Source organism: Trachypithecus francoisi, unplaced genomic scaffold (genome assembly GCF_009764315.1).
Source record: "Trachypithecus francoisi isolate TF-2019V2 unplaced genomic scaffold, Tfra_2.0 Lachesis_group12, whole genome shotgun sequence".
Taxonomy (NCBI): Eukaryota; Metazoa; Chordata; class Mammalia; order Primates; family Cercopithecidae; genus Trachypithecus; species Trachypithecus francoisi.
Window position 1 is genome coordinate 79,059,537 of NW_022681457.1, and position 18,359 is coordinate 79,077,895.

Consider the following 18,359-nt stretch of genomic DNA (forward strand, 5'->3'; position numbering starts at 1 on the left):
AAGGAGATAACACAGAAAGTAGTGGCCTCTTTAAGAGCTGTGGCTTAGCATACTGCTTCCCATCTCCGAGTCTGCTTCTTCATTGGTGAAACGGGGCTGTGGTATCAACTTGCTTTCATGAGTGAAAACATTATGTGGTAAAATGCTGCTTCTATTTGTTATGACTAGTGAGAGTAACCCAGACTTAATTATTCTTCAGGATTCTTGGAGAAAGCACCTGGGGTGAAGCGACTAAGCTCACTGGAAGATAAGATCCCCCACAAGTCACCATGCCCAAGACGTACCATCTGGCTGTCTCGAAGCCAGTCAGACATCTTTTCCCGTAAGCCCCCACGTACAGTGAGCGTCTTGGACCCATACTACCGGCCACGAGATGGTGCTGCCCGCACCCCCAAAGTCAACCCTTTTAGTGCTCGCCAGGACCTCAAGGGGGGCAAGATCAAGTTTTTTGACCTGCCCAGCAAGTCTGTCATCTCTCTGGTATTTGACCTGGATGCACCAGGGCCTGGAACTATGCCCCTGGCTGACTGGCAGGAGCCCCTGGCCCCACCTATTCGCCGGTGGCGTTCCTTGCCTGGTTCGCCTGAGTTCTTGCATCAGGAGGCTTGTCCATTTGTGGGCCGGGAAGAATCGCTATCTGATGGGCCCCCACCACGCCTAAGTAGTCTCAAGTACAGAGTTAAAGAGATCCCACCATTCCGGGCATCTGCCCTACCAGCTGCTCAAGCCCATGAGGCTATGGACTGCTCCAGTCTCCAGGAAGAAAACGGTTTTGGGTCCAGGCCCCAGGGGACCAGTCCATGCCCTGTGGGTGCTTCTGAGGAGATGGAGGTAGAAGAAGAAAGGCCAGCAGGCTCAACTCCAGTCACCTTTTCCACCTCAGGCATAGGCCTGCAAACCCAGGGAAAGCAGGATGGGTGAGGGGGGTTAGTCCCTGCCTCACCTTGGGGATGGACCTTCAGCTGAAACCATATGGCCCCCTAGGTGCACACCCTTGATTCTTCCCTGGAGCCTACAGAGTAGGCAGGCTAGGCCAACCCAGGCTCAACTTCTAGGTTCCCAGTGCCCATTGGCTGTGTATGACAGGGGAGGCAGGAGTGAGAGGCCTTCCTAGTTAGGGCCAACAGCTGATATCAAGCCTCTGAAATCCGGCAAGGAGGTCTGCCTCCCACTGGACCCCCTCCAGTGCACTTCCCCAGACAGGACCAGAGGATGTCTAGTTCTAGGCTGAGCTGGCAGGCAGCTATTACCCCGGTTCTTTCCCCACCCCAGGTCTGTCTCTTTCCCTTTCTTGGGGCATGTAAGCTATTGAGTGGAACATGGAGCTGACTAAGAGGCCATAACGGGCATGGCTGTTTCCCAGACCTGAAGATTGGGGTGCTTCTTGCCAGTATTCTAAGACACTTGAGTAATTGCTGTTTGCACTTACTGCATGGTCAGACCACGTCACTACGTTTCTATGCAAGGGGAGAGCAAGGCAGTGTTGTGGTCATGGCTCTTAGCTAACCTATTCAAAGACCTTTTTCCCGTTGATTAATCTATTTTCATATTTATAAAGGAGTCTTAATGTTCTGCCCCATAAGACTTTCAACCTTGTGGTTGGGAGTGGGGCTGGTTTTGTAGGCCCTAGGGCCTGCTTCTATGTATTTGTCAACATGTGATACATTCAGTTGATTAAATGGTTTATACATGGACTGATTTTCTTCCCTTCCTGCCATGGCTGGAACTTTGGGAACAGTCTGTCCTTACAGAGCTGCAATAAGAAATAACCAAAGATGAAGCTGGTCAAATATTTTCATAACTTGCTTCTGTTGATTTTTTTTGTAAAACTTTCCCAAGACATTTTCACACTTAAAAATAAAGTCGGTGTTACAGGTGCTGGTCAGCCTTCTTACTTGTACCTCAGACACTGAGATAAAGGAGGAGGTCCAGGGCAATGCAGTAATATGTCTGTCAGGACACTCCCCTTCCCCTAAACTCAGTAGTAGTTGAGTATGACATTTACAGGCTAGAAAGACCCAAAATACCTCCGTTCCACCTGAGTGCTAGGTGGAAGTTGCATCAGCTGCTGCCCCAAGCGAGCTTCATCTTCTGATTATGGGCTTTTGAGGAACGGGAGAACTGGCTCTTGGCCACTGTGAGGGGTACAGCTTTGCCACTCAAATATACCTTATTGTGGCATTCAGGGAGCCAGGGTCCAGAGCTGCCGGGCTGGGGTCCCTGGCTTACTTCTACATAGGCCATCACATAACCTGTCATAAAGGCATCAAAACCAGCCCGGTGCAATCCATCCCCAGGTACTGGGTTAGAACTGGCTTGGCTCCCTGGCACTTCTGAGGTAGCTGTATCAGCTATTTCAGGCCTTGTTGCTGTAACCCCCATCTCTAAGTCATTTTTGTTGCCTTGGTTGAAGTGAGGCAGGTTCCTAGTTTCATTCTCAGCCACCTCCTGCTCGGTTTCTTCAGCCTTGAGGCTATCCCCACAGACCTGCTTCTTGGGAGGACCATCCTTAGCTTCCCCAGAGGTCTGTGTCCCCGGTAGGTTCAACAAAGCCCTCTTCCGTTTTTCCCTACGTCGTCGCCGTCGCCGCTTGTCCTCTGCTGCAGCCTCATCAGTGTCAATGATAAGGTCAATATCGTGGGACTGAGGACACTGTGGTCCCAGGGGGCACCAGCCATAAGCCTAGGGGTGGGAAAGAGGCTTAGAAAGAGGCTCCAGGCATCAGAACCTCCCCTCCCAAGAAATAGGTGGGTGCTCTCACCGAGAAGTTGTCACAGATGCTGGTGGGATGAGGACGGTGGGTTGCTGGGGGCAGGCAGCAACGGTAATCAATATGGTCCCTCATGCTGGAAGGATAGTTGCAGAACTCCAGGGTCAGATGTGGGCTGCCAGCTGCCCGCTGCTTCCCATTTTCCCGTTCACTGCAACAGCGCAAGAGGGTAATGGTCCACTAGCATATAAGCTCCATAAGAGCAGGGTTTTTTGGTCTGTTTTGTTCACTGCTGAATCCTCAGCACCTAAAACACTGTCTGGGCACATGGTAGGAGCTCAATAAATATCTTAAGTGAATGAAATAAACTCATATCAGGCCCCACCCCTTTCCCTCAACCATTTCCTCACCATTTCCGGAAGGCATATTCTAAGTAGGAGGCCACGAAGCGGGCATGAAACTCAGCAGCATATTTGGTGTCATAAATGCCTGCTGGGAACATCTCACACAGGTCAGCAGTGAAGGTTCCCAGACTCTCAGGGAGGTGTGCATAGAAGTTCTGGTACAGGAACACCAAGTCTATAAGGCCATTGTGTAGCACCAGGGGCCGGCGGGCTCGGATTAGCTCCAGGAATAGGGTCCGTACTGACTGGCTCTGGCTCTCATCACCCTAGGTGAAAGTAAAGGGGTCAATGAGGAGGACAGAGTCCCTCAGGGAGCCTCTTCTGCTGGGCATTTATCCCAGGCTTGCCCACTTGGAATGCTCTCTCTCTCTCTACCCAATGCTACCTACCCTCCTAGCAGTCTTGTTTCCCAAGCCCTGTCACTAGTGATTCCCCATACTCCCTAAGAAGCAGGTTCTCCCCAGGCATCCAGCCTAGGGTAGGAAGAAATAAAGTTACAGAAGGGCAGACTCAAGGCTAGGGAGTCTGGAGGCCTACCTTGTCATTGCCCTTATGGTAGGGGATGCCTTGGGCATACTGCTGGTTGAAGTTGAAGCCATGCTGTATCAGGAACTGCACAGACTTTGGTTCTATGACATACTCCTCCATGCACAGCAGAGTGAGATTGAACACCTGAGTCAGATAGGAATGTTCACCCTGGGAGAAAGAGAAAGTCTGCTATATCAAGATTTGGGAGAGCCAAGTTAGGAGGATGCAAAAGCTTAAGAATGATACAATGGACTCGGCGGGGAAAGGGTGGATGCAGGTGAGGGATAAAAGACTACACATTGGGCACAGTGTACACTGTTCAGGTGATGGGTGCACCAAAATCCCAGAAATCACCACTAAAGAATTTATTCATTTAACCAAACACCACCTGTTCCCCATAAACCTACTGAAAAAAAAAAAAAACTATCAAGTTAGAAAAAAAAAAACAGATTTGGGAGAAAAAAGCTTCATATCTGATGTTCCCCAGAATCTCTCTACCCTCCTCCCCACAGCCAGACCTAGGATTGGGGTGAGATCAGCTCATACCTTGTCTGGCTGTCGCTTGAAGCAGGCGAGGCCCAGGGAGAGGATAGAACGGGTCCTGGCAGCATGACACACAGCCTTGTAACGTTCCTCGATGCACCTTGGGGTTGGGTTAGGGGTTGCTGTGGCTGGGAGTTAGCCTTATGAAGGACCCAAACCACCCAGGTCAGTGACCGCCCCCCTCCACAGTTGAGGGCTGACACTAAAGAGAACAGGGCTTATACTTACTGGTTCAGCAAACTCTTCCTGTCCCCAAGCCCACTCAGCTCCTGTGAGGAGGTAAAGGGAGGGTTGACAGGCCTCTAGCACCAGCCCCTTCACAACCACCTGCCCTCCTCATTTTCCAACTCTCACCGTGTCCACAGCCACGAAATTAGCTGTCTTTATGGCTAGCAGGAGGGATGGCCACATCTCTTTGAAGTTGTTGCTTTGCACATCCACTACGGGAACCCGGACTACTAGCTCCTCCCCAGATGTTGTGCTTTTGCTGACACCACCTGGGGGTTAAGAGGGTGATGGATGTTCATGCTTAAGGAAAGAGCCCAGGGGAACAGACAGCAAGCTAGGCCACGGTGATCGTGGTGAGGGGGGTAGTTTCCATTGGCAGCTTTTCCCACAAGCCTTTGTATCCCACGTGTTCTACACACAGGCCTTGGAGTGGAGAGTGCCCTGAATTTGGGGAGGAAGCGTGGGTCTTCCCGTGGCTTGTATGAGTCTGGGTAAATTACTTCCCACTTCGCTGTCACAATATATAGAGGAGAAAGTTGGACTAGATGACCTTTGAGATTCTTTTTTCCCGTGTCCTGCAGGGAACATTTTGCAGGGCTTGAGGATCTCAGCTCCCTTAATATTCCACAGGGATCCACACTACTGTTCTCATGGTGCCCCAGCGCCATAAGCAACAGTTCCCAGTAAGCCCCAGAGCCTGATAGTGCCACACACCAGAGCTGCCAATACGTCCTACCTTCCTTTGGACCACAATGCTCAATCCACTCCACTGAACTGAATCACAACTATTATTAGTAACCGTTATGAGCTCCAGACTACATCTCCCGCCATGCCTCCATCAGCTGCATGCTCCCAACGCTCCAGGCTTTTGCAGCCCGAGCCGCGGTGTACAATGGGACTTGTAGTCTCCTCGTGGCTAGTTCAGGCGGAAGGAGCAGTCCTCTGAAGCTTGAGGAGTCTCTAGAACTATGAGCCCGAGGCCTTGCCCTCTCCCAGAGCGCAGAGGCTTTGAAGGCTACCCCTGGGAAGCCGCTCACCGTCGGAAGCTGCGGGAGCTGAAGCTGCGCCATCGTCACTGTAGGCGGCCATGACACCGCTCGTCTCCCGCCTGAGTCGTCTGTGGGTACGCTGGACTTGCGTCGCTCCGTCTCCTGGAGCGGTTCAGGCAGTCGGGGATGGCGCGGGGTCTAGCCGTCAGGTCGCCGAGGGGTCGGACTTCCGTTCAGACCTCCCGGGTCCGGCGCGGGGAAGGCAGCCCGGCGCGCGCTAATTGCCTATTGGCCGGTGCTGCCGCCTCGCCGCCGGGATGGGCCCGAGCCACGCCCCCTGAAGTGCGCCGGAAAGCTGGGCGCGCTAGAGCTCGCTGGAGGTAAATTTTCTTTCCGGCACTCGCGGCGGGAACGCGGACCTTCGGTGTACTGCTCTCTTCATCAGCGTGGGCCGGGGGTGGGGGGATGACTGGGTTTGGGCTTTCCAGAGAAGGTGACGCTGCCTGAGCTGAGCTTAAAGCACGCCCAGGAGTTAGGCTAGGAGGGGGTCGTGTGGAGGAAAGAAAGGTGTTCTGGGCATCGGTAAATTCCCGGAGAGGATGGAGAGCGCAGTGCTCTCCAGAAAGTGAAAGAGGCGGGGAGTAAGCCGTCGGAGGAGGCTGGGGAGGGTGTAGGACGACCGACTGGTAGGGAAGCTTTTGAAATAATCCAATCAAGTGATAATGTGGACTTGAATTAAGGCTGGCAGTATGGATGGCGAGGAAGGGACAAATTGTGAAGCAACTAGGCTGTATAGTCGACCAAAAGGGTGATTGAGCTTGAAAGAGATTTCTAGGCCGGGCGCGGTGGCTCACGCCTGTAATCTTAGCACTGTGGGAGGCCGAGGCGGGCGCATTACCTGAGGGTAAGTTCAAGACCAGCCTGGCCAACGTGGTGAAACCCCGTCTCTACTAAAAGTACAAAAAAAATTAACGGTATGGTGTGGGCGCCTGTAATCCCACTACTCAGGAGGCTGAGGCAGGAGAATCTCTTGAACCCGGGAGGCGGAGGTTGCGGTGAGCCGAGATCGCGCCATTTTGCACTCTAGCCTGGGCAACAAGAGCGAAACTCCGTTTCAAAAAAAAAAAGAGGTTCCTATTGGAGACTAGTACCTCCCTAAACACTCCGATTCCCATCCACCTGTGCCTTCCAATGCTCCTTTGTTACTCTTTGTTTATAGTTCATCTTCAGCTTCTCTCAGCTCAGCCCATTTCATCATTATTCAGAACTGCTTGGGCCTGGCGCAGAGGCTTATGCCTGTAATCACTTTAGGAGGCCGAGGTGGGAGGATCGCTTGACCCCAGGAGTTCAAGACCAGCCTGGGCAACATAGTGAAACCTTGTCTCTACAAAAAAAAAATTAAAAATTAGTTGGGCATGGTGGTGCGCACCTGTAGTCCCAGCTACCTGGGAGGCTGAAGCGAGAGGATGGCTTGAGCCCAGGAGATCGAGGCTGCAGTGAGTCATGATCTCCCCACTGCACTCCAACCTGGGTGGCAGAGCAGCAGAGTGAGGGACACACTGTCTATAAAAACAACAACAAAAAAACTGTTTGGATTTCTCCTATCCTAAAAAAGGGAAACTCTTTTGACTATCCCCCATCCCATTAATTCATTTAACAAGTATTTATTGTGTACAGTTTACCTGGCACTGACTTTGGACACACACCAGTCAACAGAAGAGAATCAGTCCTTGCACTCAAGTCATTTTTTACAGTCAAATTCAGGAAGTACACACTGATGGAAAAAATCAAAGTAATGTGAAATTACATTGGGGTAAGAGCTACAAGGCAGAAATATGTGATAGGATAAGATGAGGGGACCTGATCTGGACATTTCAGTCAAGACTTGAAAAATGATTAGATGTTAGGTAAAGCATGAAAAAGTCCAAACAGGAAATTGATTGTGTGAGGCCCCAAGATGGACAGACACATTTGAGGTATTGAAGCAACTAAATTCAGTCAACCTTGGCTGGAGCACAGTGAGAGGGGATGAGGCGGATGGTGCCCGAATTATTGGACCCACAAGGCTGTAGTAAAAGGACTCCCTTCTATTCTAAGAGCAAGGGTGTGGCAGCCAAATCACTCCAATGGCCTATAAGGGACTTTGTGACCCTCCCCTCCCCACCTCATCTGGTTTACTTCTCTGACCTACCACTCAGCCCCATCTGATTCCATTCTAACCACATTGGCCTATTTACTGTACCACAGACATACCAGGCACCCTCCTTGGGGCCTTTGCACTCACTTAGAATGCTTTGGGTCTACCTTGACGACAGTCTTTAAAATTACAACATTAAACCTCACCTTGGCACTCTTTTTTTTCCCCACTTGTTCTAATTTTTGCTTTTCATGCTAATATTTATCACCTAACATGTTATGGAATTTACTTATGTTCATTATTCCTTTTCTGTCCCCATTAGAATATAAGCTCCCTGAGGGCAGGAACTTTTGATGTTTTATTTACTGAAGTATGCCAGGTGCCTAAAACTGCATGGCATCTATTAGGGGCTCCATAAATATTTGCTCAATCTTTTCTTTTCTTTAAGAGACAGGGTCTTGCTGAGCCCAGGATGGAGTGCAGTGGCACAATCATAGCTCACTGCAGCCTCGACCTTCTGGGTTCAAGCTGTTCTTCACTTCAGCCTCCAGAGTAGCGGGATTACAGTGTTGAGCCACCACAACCAGCTTGCTCAAGAATTTAATGACCCGTAGTAAAGGCCTAGAGTATTTAAAAAAGAAAGAAAAAGGAAAAAAGGAAGGAAGGAAAGAGCGGGGGAGAAAAGAAAGAAAATAAAAGAATATAATGGGGTGCCACCCGGCGCCGTAGTTCATGCCTGTAATCCCAGCACTTTGGGAGGCCGAGGCGGTTTGATTGCTTGAGCTCTGTAGGTTGAGACTAGCCAGGGCAACATGGTGAAACCCTATCTCTAACAAAAATACAAAAATTAGGTGAGTGTGGTGGTGGTGTGCGCCTGTGGTCCCAGCTGCTTGGAGTTGGGGTTGGGTATTGGGGTGGGAGGATTGCTTGAGCTGAGGAAGCAGAGGTTGTAGTGAGCCAAGATCACACCACTGCACTCCAGCCTGGGTGACAGAGTGAGACCCCATCTCCCGCCCCACCAAAAAAAGAATGGGAAGCCATTGAAGGTTATAAGGAAGGAAGTGACATGATCTGGAAAAGGTTCTTTTGCTCTTTGGATAATGGATTGTAGAATGAATGTGAAAGTAAGCAGGTTTGGTAAAGGAAGTTTGGCTATGAAGGGAAGGAGTGTACGAGTCAAGGAGAAAATCTTTACCTTTGCCCTCTGAAGATCTGCTGAAAAATCAGCTCACAAATAGCAAGTTAACTGGAAAAAAGGCATACAAATTTATTAACATGCACACTAGGAGAATCACAAAGTGATTACCCATCCCCCTACAGAGTTTGTAAGTTTATATACCATCTGACAAAACAGATTATGGGAGGGGTAGAAGAGAAATTCTGTTTTTCTGTTTTTGTAGAGACTTAACTATGTTGCAAGCCTAATCTCGAACTCCTGGGCTCAAGCAATTCTGCCTTGGCCTCCCAAAGTGCTGGGATTACAGCCCTGAGCCAGCATGTCCAACACTATTTGTTTTTAAATAAACTGAACTTTGGCCAGAAGGAGATTCTGTTGAAGGGCAATAAAGGGTTACTAGGGAGACTGGAATGGGGACAGAGAATGGAATTGTTAATAGTTCTCTTTGGAATTTGAATGATCCTGAGGTACACAACACCTTGTGAAAGGGTTTGTTCAGGTATGGTTACATGTTAGTCTTAGCGAGAGGGGAAGAAAACACAAGTATTCTTTTTAGTGAGTTTGGACTGTAGGCAGATAAAGAGTTCCAGAGGAACAACTTTGTCCTGGCTTTAGGAGAGTCTGTGGGGTAGAAGGAGCAGAGAGACCTTGAGGCTTCTTAAGTTCAGCATGTCAGAGTGCCATATTTTGGGGTATTGGTTTCTTTCTTTTCTTTCTTTTTTTTTTTTTGAGACAGAGTCTTGCTCTGTCTCTTTCGCCCAGGCTGTGCAGTGGCATGATCTCAGCTCACTGCAAGCTCTGCCTCCTGGGTTCAAGCGAGCACGTCCAGCTAATGTTTTTGGATTTTTAGTAGAGATGGGGTTTCACAATGTTGGCCAGGCTGGTCTCAAACTCCTGACCTCAAGTGATCTGCCCGCCTTAGCCTGCCTTAGCCTCCCGCAGTGTTGAGATTACAGGTGTGAGCCACTGCGCCGGGCCTGGGGTATTGGTTTCTGAGTTCCAGCAGTTAGACGGGATTGGAGGAGCAGGACCCTGAAGAGGAGGAGGGTAGGACAGTGCAAATGGAGGTCGATTTGAAGTTTTTGTTTTTTGTTTTTTTTTTTCTGAAGGAGGAGGCAAGCTCTTTTGATGAAAATGAGGTGGTAAAGTCAAAGTTTTGGGGGGAGAGTTTGATACAGAGGCTTAGCAGGGACTGCATTTTATCACAGTGTAAGAATGCTGGTTGTGGATTTGAAAGAACAAGTTGCTTAATCTCCATAAACTTCAATCTCCTTATAAGTAAGATGGAGGTGATACTAGTGCATACCTCATGGAGTCACCAGGAGATTGAGAGATCCAGTAAAGCTCTTCATGGGTTCTGACATAGAGTTGGCACTCACAAAGTATCAGCTAATTTTAGCTGTTAGAGAAAAGGCGGCCATTATAACAGTCTGGGAGCAGTGAAAATCAACCAGGCACATTTTCTCATTGTTGATGGTCAGCCACCTATGGTTTACTAGATCAGGAAAAGATTAGGAATAAAAATAGCTAATCTCTTATTCTCCCACTGATTTGCCATCTGTTCTCAGACAGATCTTTTGTCCCTCTGATCCCTGGTTTCTTCCAGGATAAAATGAAGGTTTTGGACTAGATGACTACTAAAGGCTGTTTCAGTGTAACCATGCTACATCTCTAAGAGGCAGAGAAACCTCCTACCCCCATTCTCCCAGACACACCTAAACACCTAAACACACAATCACAGTAAGCATCAGGGATACACAAATGCTCCCAAACAGGAGGCTTTGGTCCTTGACCCATCCCAGCCCTGGCCTCTGTTTTTGCATGTCTCCAGGGCTGTAACGCTGGCCCCCTTGAGGCCACTTGCTCAGCTATACTAGTTGTATCTCAGTGCTGCAGCCAGCCAAGAGTAAACTCATGAGCATCTTGAGAGTGCTTGATGGTGGATCAGACGGAGATGGCTATCACCCTTGGAAGGCCTCAAGATTCTGCCTCATTGTGACTGCTTTGGCTGGGTCTTTTTGTTTCAGGCCATCATGAGGAAGCCACGAGCAGCCGTGGGAAGTGGTCACAGGAAGCAGGCAGCCAGCCAGGAAGGGAGGCAGAAGCATGCTAAGAGCAACAGTCAGGCCAAGCCTTCTGCCTGTGATGGTAAGGAACTTGGTTGTGGCCCAAGGCTCACTGGCCATGGAAGGGGGCAGATTCAGGCTGGGAAGGGATTGTGAAAAGTATCAAGACATTAAGAGACTTACTAAGGGCCAGGTGTGGTGGCTCACACCTGTAATCCCAGCCCTTTGGGAGGCCGAGACGGGTGGATCCCTTGAGCCCAGGAGTTTGAGATCAGCCTGGGTAACATGGCGAAACCCCCTCTCTATGCTCGCATGGTGGTAAGCGTCTGTAGTCCCAGCTACTCGGGAGGCTGAGGAGGGAGGATCGCTTGAACCTGCAAGGCAGAGGTTGCAATGAGTTGAGATAGTGCCACTGTACTTCAGCCTGCGCAACAGAGCCAGACTCTGTCTCAAAAAAAAAAAGAGACTCACTAAGGGTGTAATTCTGACTATATTGCTGTGTGACGTTAGGATAATTGCTCTGGATGGCTGTTTTCTTACCAGTAAAATGGAGCAGTAGTTCAGCATTTCCTCCCTCGTGGCTTTCATGGGACCAAATGAGTTTATGAACCTGAAAGTGTTTTGTAAATAGGAAGGTCCTGCACCAGTATATATTATAGCTGGCTAAAACTATTAGGTTTTCATTATGGCTCAGAGACAAAGAAGCCAGCAGTACCACCCTGAGAAATTAAGGCCAGAAATTTAGCCACAGCTACACACAATTACATAACTCTGGTCTGACTCCAGCTCCAAAGCTTAAAGGGGTTTGTTGGGGGAAGCCCTAACTGGGAGCATACTGCCACAGACTGCTGTGTGCCAAGACCCTGGTACCCAGGCTATGCAGGGATGATTCCTGAGTGTCCTGGGGCCCCAGCAGGCCTGGCCAGGCAGCCGGAAGAGGTGGTATTGCAGGCCTCTGTCTCCCCATACCATCTATTCAGAGACGTAGCTGAAGTCACAGCCTTCCGAGGGAGCCTGCTAAGCTGGTACGACCAAGAGAAGCGGGACTTACCATGGAGAAGACGGGTAGGCAGGCAAGGAGCAGGGACAGTGGGTGGGAGGCAGGCACCCAGCCCCCTCCATCCTAACTCCTCATCTGGGGTTGCATTGACAGGCAGAAGATGAGGTGGACCCAGACAGGCGAGCATATGCTGGTCAGTACATCTCCTGAGAGCAGGGCCACTTTGCCTCGAGGCCCTTGGGTCTGGGGGCTGTGGGCCAGGTAGGGCAGGTCAGCAGTGTCCTTATGCCAACCCCTTTCCCCTAGTGTGGGTCTCAGAGGTCATGCTGCAGCAGACCCAGGTTGCCACTGTGATCAACTACTATACCGGATGGATGCAGGTGACTCCAGGGGAGGAAGGGAAGGGTCATGGGTCGGACCCCAGATGAGAGCCTTTACTTTGGGGTGGGTGTAGAGAAGGCTTCCTCTACCACCCTCACCCTTGACCTTGTCTCTTTCTGCCTGCCTGTGGCTATAGAAGTGGCCTACACTGCAGGACCTGGCCAGTGCTTCCCTGGAGGTGAGAGCCACCCTAGGGTAGGGGAAATAGGAACGATAGAGGGACTGATGGGTGATCTCTCTGACCTCTGATCCTACCCACAGGAGGTGAATCAGCTCTGGGCTGGCCTGGGCTACTATTCTCGTGGCCGGCGGCTGCAGGAGGGAGCTCGGAAGGTAAGGGGATGGCAGGAGGGTAGGAACCCAGGAGTCTTGGGTGTCTCATAATCTTGAGTCTTGCACTCCAATCAGGTGGTAGAGGAGCTAGGGGGCCACATGCCACGTACAGCAGAGACCCTGCAGCAGCTCCTGCCCGGCGTGGGGCGCTACACAGCTGGGGCCATTGCCTCTATTGCCTTTGGCCAGGTGATCCCACAGCCTACCCCCACTTTGTGCATGCCCAGCCTTCTTCCTCCCAGCCCAGGCTAACTCTTTGGCTCCTCTGTGCCAGGCAACCGGTGTGGTGGATGGCAACGTAGCACGGGTGCTGTGCCGTGTCCGAGCCATTGGTGCTGATCCCAGGAGCACCCTTGTTTCCCAGCGGCTCTGGTAGGATGTTGGGGTAACAAGGGTGCTTCAGGGGTGTCTCCAAAGGAGCTCTGGCTCACAGCAGTGTTCCCTTCTTTTAGGGGTCTAGCCCAGCAGCTGGTGGACCCAGCCCGGCCAGGAGATTTCAACCAAGCAGCCATGGAGCTAGGGGCCACAGTGTGTACCCCACAGCGCCCACTGTGCAGCCAGTGCCCTGTGCAGAGCCTGTGCCGGGCACGCCAGAGAGTAAGCCTACTGGGGAAGGGGCACTGAGAAGTCCTAAGGGGTGACTCTGCCCTATGATACCCAACCCTGTGCCTCTCAGGTGGAGCGGGAACAGCTCTTAGCCTCATGGAGCCTGTCGGGCAATCCTGATGTGGAGGAGTGTGGTGAGCACCAAACCTAGCCCCCACCCCAGCCCTTCCTGGCCCAGTCAGAAGCCCCACTCCAGTTCTTCCTCTAACCTGAGTAAGATTCTGCAGAACTTGGCCAAAGCCTGCTGTCTAGATTGGCCCCTAAAGCCCTCTCGGCCTGAGTAGGGTTTGGGGATCTCGGTTCCCAGCTCCCAACACCGGACAGTGCCAGTTGTGCCTGCCTGCTTCAGAGCCCTGGGACCAGACCCTGGGAGTGGTCAACTTCCCCAGAAAGGCCAGCCGCAAGCCTCCCAGGGAGGAGAGCTCTGCCACCTGTGTTCTGGAACAGCCTGGGGCCCTTGGGGGTGCCCAAATTCTGCTGGTGCAGAGGCCCAACTCAGGTACCTGGATACTGGGCGTGGAAGGCAGTGGCGTGAGTAACAAGGGAGAATGGAGGGAATGGGCAGCTGAGGCCTGACCCCTGCCTGGCTGCCCTCCTTCTCAGGTCTGCTGGCAGGACTGTGGGAGTTCCCCTCCGTTACCTGGGAGCCCTCAGAGCAGCTTCAGCGCAAGGCCCTGCTGCAGGAACTACAGCGTTGGGCTGGGCCCCTCCCAGCCACGCGCCTCCGGCACCTTGGGGAGGTAAGTGAGCAGCGGAACGCCCAAGGATGGTGGCCTTTGAGGCTATATCCACAGGCCTATTTGAACCTCTTGGCCCTTCCTCCAGGTTGTCCACACCTTCTCTCACATCAAGCTGACATATCAAGTATATGGTCTGGCCTTGGAAGGGCAGACCCCAGTGACCACCATACCAGCAGGCGCTCGCTGGCTGACCCAGGAGGAATTTCACACCGCAGCTGTTTCCACCGCCATGAAAAAGGCACTACCTTTGTTGTCTTTGTTGTACTTCCTTGTGTTTCCTACATGAACACAAGCATGTAAACAGGAAAAAAAGCATTTTTGGGCCGGGCGCGGTGGCCCAAGCCTGCAATCCCAGCACTTTGGGAGGCTGAGACGGGCGGATCACGAGGTCAGGAGATCGAAACCATCCTGGCTAACACAGTGAAACCCCGTCTCTACTAAAAATACAAAAAACTAGCTGGGCGAGGTGGCGGGCACCTGTAGTCCCAGCTACTCCGGAGGCTGAGGCAGGAGAATGGCATAAACCCGGGAGGTGGAGCTTGCAGTGAGCTGAGAACCGGCCACTGCACTCCAGCCCGGGCAACAGAGCGAGACTCCATCTCAAAAAAAAAAAAAAAAAAGCATTTTTTTTTTTGGAGATGGAGTCTCGCTCTGTTGCCCGGGCTGGAGTGCAATGGCGCTATCTTGACTGACTGCAGCCTCCGCCTCCTGGGTTCAAGTGATTCTGCTGCCTCAGCTTCCTGAGTAGCTTGGATTACAGACGCCTGCCACCACGCCTAGCTATTTTTTCTATTTTTAGTAGAAACGGGGTTTCATCATGCTGGCCAGGCTCATCTCCAACTCCCGACCTCAGGCGATCTGCCTGCCTCAGCCTCCCAAAGTGCTGGGATTGCAGGTGTGAACCACTGTGCCCAGCTATTATTATTATTTGTTTTTTGAGATGGAGTCCCTGTCACCCAGGCTGGAGTACAGTGGTGCGATCTTGGCTCACTGCAACCTTTGCCTCCTGGGTTCAAGTGATTCTCGTACCTCAACCTCCCGAGTAGCTGGGATTACAGACGTGTACCACCATGCCCAGCTAAGTTTTATATTTTTTGTAGAGATGGGGATTTCACCATGTTGGCTAGGCTGGTCTCAAACCCCTGGCCTTAAGTGATCCACCCGCATCGGCCTCCCAAAGTGCTGGGATTACAGGCATGAGCCACTGTACCTGGCCAAAAAAATCGCTTTTTTTTTTTTTTCTTTTTTTTTTTTGAGACGGAGTCTCACTCTGTTGCCCAGGCTGGAGTGCAATGGCATGATCTTGGATCATTGCAACCTCTGCCTCCCAGGTTCAAGTGATTCTGCCTCAGCCTTCCAAGTAGCTGGAATTACAGGCGTGTGCCACCATTCCTGGCTGATTTTTTATTTTTTAATTTGTATTATTTGTATTATTTTTATTTTTGGGGGGGAGAGACGCTGTCTCCCTCTGTCACCAAGGCTGGAGTGCAGTGGTATGATCTCAGCTCACTGCAAACTCTGGTTCCCAAGTTCAAGTTATTCTGCCTCAGCCTCCCGATTAGCTGGGATTATAAACTTGCGCCACCACACCCTGCTAACTTTTTTTTGTATTTTTAGTAGAGATGAGGTTTCACTATGCTGGCCAGACTGGTCTCTAACTCTTGACCTCAAGTGATCCACCCGCCTTAGCCTCCCAGAATGCTGAGATTACAAGTGTGAGCCACCACACCCAGCCATGATGTTTTGTATTTTTAGAAATGGGGTTTCACCATGTTGGCCAGGCTGGTCTCGAACTCCTGGCCTCAAGTGATCCACCTGCCTTGGCCTCCCAAAATGCTAGGATTACAGGCGTGAGCCACCATGCCTGGCCAAAAAAACATATTTTAAACAAAAGTACTGGGACATGAAGTTAAGGGCAGAACACCGGCCGGGCGCGGTGGCTCCAGCCTGTAATCCCAGCACTTTGGGAGGCCGAGACGGGCGGATCACAAGGTCAGGAGATCGAGACCATCCTGGCTAACACGGTGAAACCCCGTCTCTACTAAAAAATACAAAAAAAAAACTAGCCGGGTGAGGTGGCGAGCGTCTGTAGTCCCAGCTACTCGGGAAGGCTGAGGCAGGAGAATGGCGTAAACCCGGGAGGCGGAGCTTGCAGTGAGCTGAGATCCGGCCACTGCACTCCAGCCCGGGCGACAGAGTGAGACTCCGTCTCAAAAAAAAAAAAAAAAGAGCAGAACACCGGTTTATCTCTTTTGAAAAAAGGAAGCAGTGCCAGCCCTCACCTCCCCGTCTTCTTGTCTAGGTGTTCCGTGTGTATCAGGGCCAACAGCCAGGGACCTGCAAGGTAAGTCTCCTAGGCCTCTCCCAACCCAGTCTCCCCAGGCCTGAGGCCATGGGTTTTTAGTCAGTTAACTGACGAATGTTTGGGTGAACATTCTCCACTCCAGGCTTCACTGGAGAGAGGAATAATTCTTGACCTGGAGAACTTGCATTGTGGGGTGCAGGGAAGAGGGAAAGGAAAAAAATGATGAGGACTTTCCAGTGTCACAGGTGTGTGAAATGCATGTACTGGATTTTGTGGGATATGAATTGTGGAGCCATCAGTTCTTTTTGTTTTGTTTTGTTTTGTTTTGAGACAGTCTTGCCCTGTCACCCAAGCTGGAGTGCAGTGGCCCAATCTCGGCTCACTGTAATCTCCGACAACTAGATTAAAGTGATTCTCCTGCCTCAGTCTCCCAAGTAGCTGGGATTACAGGTGCCTGCCACCACACCCAACTAATTTTTGTATTTTTAGCAGAGACAGGGTTTCACCATGTTGGCTAGTCTGGTCTCAAACTCCTGACCTCAAGTGATCTGCCCGCCTTGGCCTCCCAAAGTGCTGGGGTTATAGGCGTGAGCCACCACATCCATCCATGGGAGCTGTCAGTTCTATCTGGGAGACAAGGATCAGGAAAGGCTGTTTGGAGGAAGCAGCTGGTAATCTTGTAATACCTAACCTTGTTTTAGACTCTCCCTTAATCACCTAGCCTTGTTTCCACATGAATAGGCTCTCCCTTCACTGAGAAAGCCAGACAACTCCATTTGGCTCCTTCTGTAAATGAAGCCTTGCAAATAGGTTTCAAGGACTCGTCACCCACCCCCTTCCTCAAGGAGTTAACTTGTGTATGCTGACTCTCAACATATCAAAGAGTCCAATTAACTGATAAGGTACTGAAGCAAGCAATGTTTGAAGTTCCCAGGATTTTGCTCAAGAGATAACACCATAAAGCCTTGAGTTTGTGTCCAACAGAACCCACATATATAACATCTTATGAAAGATTTAGAGTCCCTGCACCTGGAAACTGTTTGTTTCTCTGTAACCATTTGCCTTTTTAACTTTTTTACATGTTTTTACTTCTGTAAAATTGTTGCAGCTGAACTCCCCATCCCCTTCTTAAACTGAAGTATAAAGAAAATCGAGCCTTCCTGGGGCGGAGAGAATTTCGAGCGTTAGCCATTTCTCGCTCACCGGTTAATAAAGGACTTTTTTTTTTTTTTGAGACAGTCTCGCTCTGTCGCCCAGGCTGGAGTGTGGAGTTTAGTGGCGCAATCTCGGCTCACTGCAAGCTCTGCCTCCCGGGTTCATGCCATTCTCCTGCCTCAGCCTCCTGATAGCTGGGACTACAGGTGCCAACCACCAGGCCCGGCTAAATTTTTGTATTTTTAGTAGAGACGGGGTTTCACCGTGTTAGCCAGGATGGTCTCGATCTCCTGACCTCGTGATCTGCCCGCCTTGGCCTCCCAAAGTGCTGGGATTACAGGCATGAGCCACCGCACCTGGCCAGGACTCTTAAATTCGTCTCAAAGTGTAGCGTTTCTCTAACTCGCTTGGATACAACAATCTGGGTCCTAGAAATGAATCATTTTCTTCAGGTTTGGGAGGGGAATCAACCGTAGCGATGTTCTTTCCAGTCCCAAGAGTAGTGTGAGCAAAGGTCGGGCCCAGTGCAGGCTGCAGTGCTCAAGGAGCTGTGAGCAGTTGGTTTAGCTGGAAAGGTCAGCAGGGTCTGCTGGGTCAGTCAGGGTGTGAGCCCTGGGCTGCTGACCCATTTTAGGTGGAGAGGAGTCAGATTCATATTTTTAGGACAATTTGATTCCCTCAGGCAGCCTTTTGGAAGGTTGATTGATAGGGCAGTTACTTGAGGCAGGATGAAAGCTCTACAGCATTCCAGGCTAAGCCTGAGCTAGATCAGTAGAGTCAGGGAAAGGGAGGGAGAACAAGGAGAGGATTCTCTGCTCCCCCTCCCCTAACTACAAGGCCTCCTGCCTTCCATTTTTTCACAGGGTTCCAAAAGGTCCCAGGTGTCCTCTCCATGCAGTCGGAAAAAGCCCTGCATGGGCCAGCAAGTCCTGGATAATTTCTTTCGGCCTCACATCTCCACTGATGCACCCAACCTCAACAGTGCAGCCCAGTGACACCTCTGAAAGCCCCCATTCTGAGAATCCTGTTGTTAATAAAGTGCTTATTTTTGTAGTTA

The 18,359-nt window shown here is 50.8% G+C and overlaps 3 protein-coding genes across 20 annotated transcripts in view; 2 read left to right on the top strand and 1 right to left on the bottom strand.

Moving 5' to 3' along the window:
• Positions 1 to 1,877, top strand: part of TESK2 (testis associated actin remodelling kinase 2) — a 160,082-nt gene extending 158,205 nt beyond the window's left edge. For all 3 annotated transcript variants that reach the window (XM_033226622.1, XM_033226620.1, XM_033226623.1), the window contains one exon: positions 200 to 1,877. In XM_033226622.1, the coding sequence (XP_033082513.1) occupies positions 200 to 921 (722 nt within the window). In that variant the 3' untranslated portion in view covers positions 922 to 1,877. The remainder of the gene's footprint in view (positions 1 to 199) is intronic.
• TOE1 (target of EGR1, exonuclease) lies at positions 1,789 to 6,287 on the bottom strand. 2 transcript variants are annotated; one of them, XM_033226640.1, is made up of 8 exons: positions 5,451 to 6,287; positions 4,540 to 4,682; positions 4,414 to 4,454; positions 4,189 to 4,285; positions 3,652 to 3,810; positions 3,121 to 3,380; positions 2,762 to 2,921; positions 1,789 to 2,682 (listed from the first exon to the last, which is right to left on the bottom strand). In XM_033226640.1, exons 1-8 carry the CDS (start codon positions 5,500 to 5,502, stop codon positions 2,062 to 2,064), a joined length of 1,533 nt encoding a protein of 510 aa, XP_033082531.1. In that variant the 5' UTR covers positions 5,503 to 6,287; the 3' UTR covers positions 1,789 to 2,061. The 2 variants fall into 2 exon arrangements, with proteins under 2 accessions (XP_033082531.1, XP_033082532.1); XM_033226641.1 differs by lacking the exon at positions 5,451 to 6,287 and adding an exon at positions 5,150 to 5,326 and having other exon boundaries at positions 1,793 to 2,682.
• On the top strand, positions 5,285 to 18,359 carry MUTYH (mutY DNA glycosylase). Of its 15 annotated transcripts, none has more exons than XM_033226628.1 (16): positions 5,285 to 5,536; positions 10,744 to 10,864; positions 11,696 to 11,847; positions 11,936 to 11,975; positions 12,089 to 12,162; positions 12,300 to 12,341; positions 12,425 to 12,496; positions 12,572 to 12,685; positions 12,771 to 12,868; positions 12,949 to 13,093; positions 13,173 to 13,236; positions 13,410 to 13,601; positions 13,706 to 13,842; positions 13,928 to 14,080; positions 16,145 to 16,186; positions 18,166 to 18,359. In XM_033226628.1, exons 1-16 carry the CDS (start codon positions 5,501 to 5,503, stop codon positions 18,295 to 18,297), a joined length of 1,614 nt encoding a protein of 537 aa, XP_033082519.1. In that variant the 5' UTR covers positions 5,285 to 5,500; the 3' UTR covers positions 18,298 to 18,359. The 15 variants fall into 15 exon arrangements, with proteins under 15 accessions (XP_033082519.1, XP_033082520.1, XP_033082530.1 ...); XM_033226629.1 differs by having other exon boundaries at positions 11,699 to 11,847; XM_033226639.1 differs by having other exon boundaries at positions 11,763 to 11,847.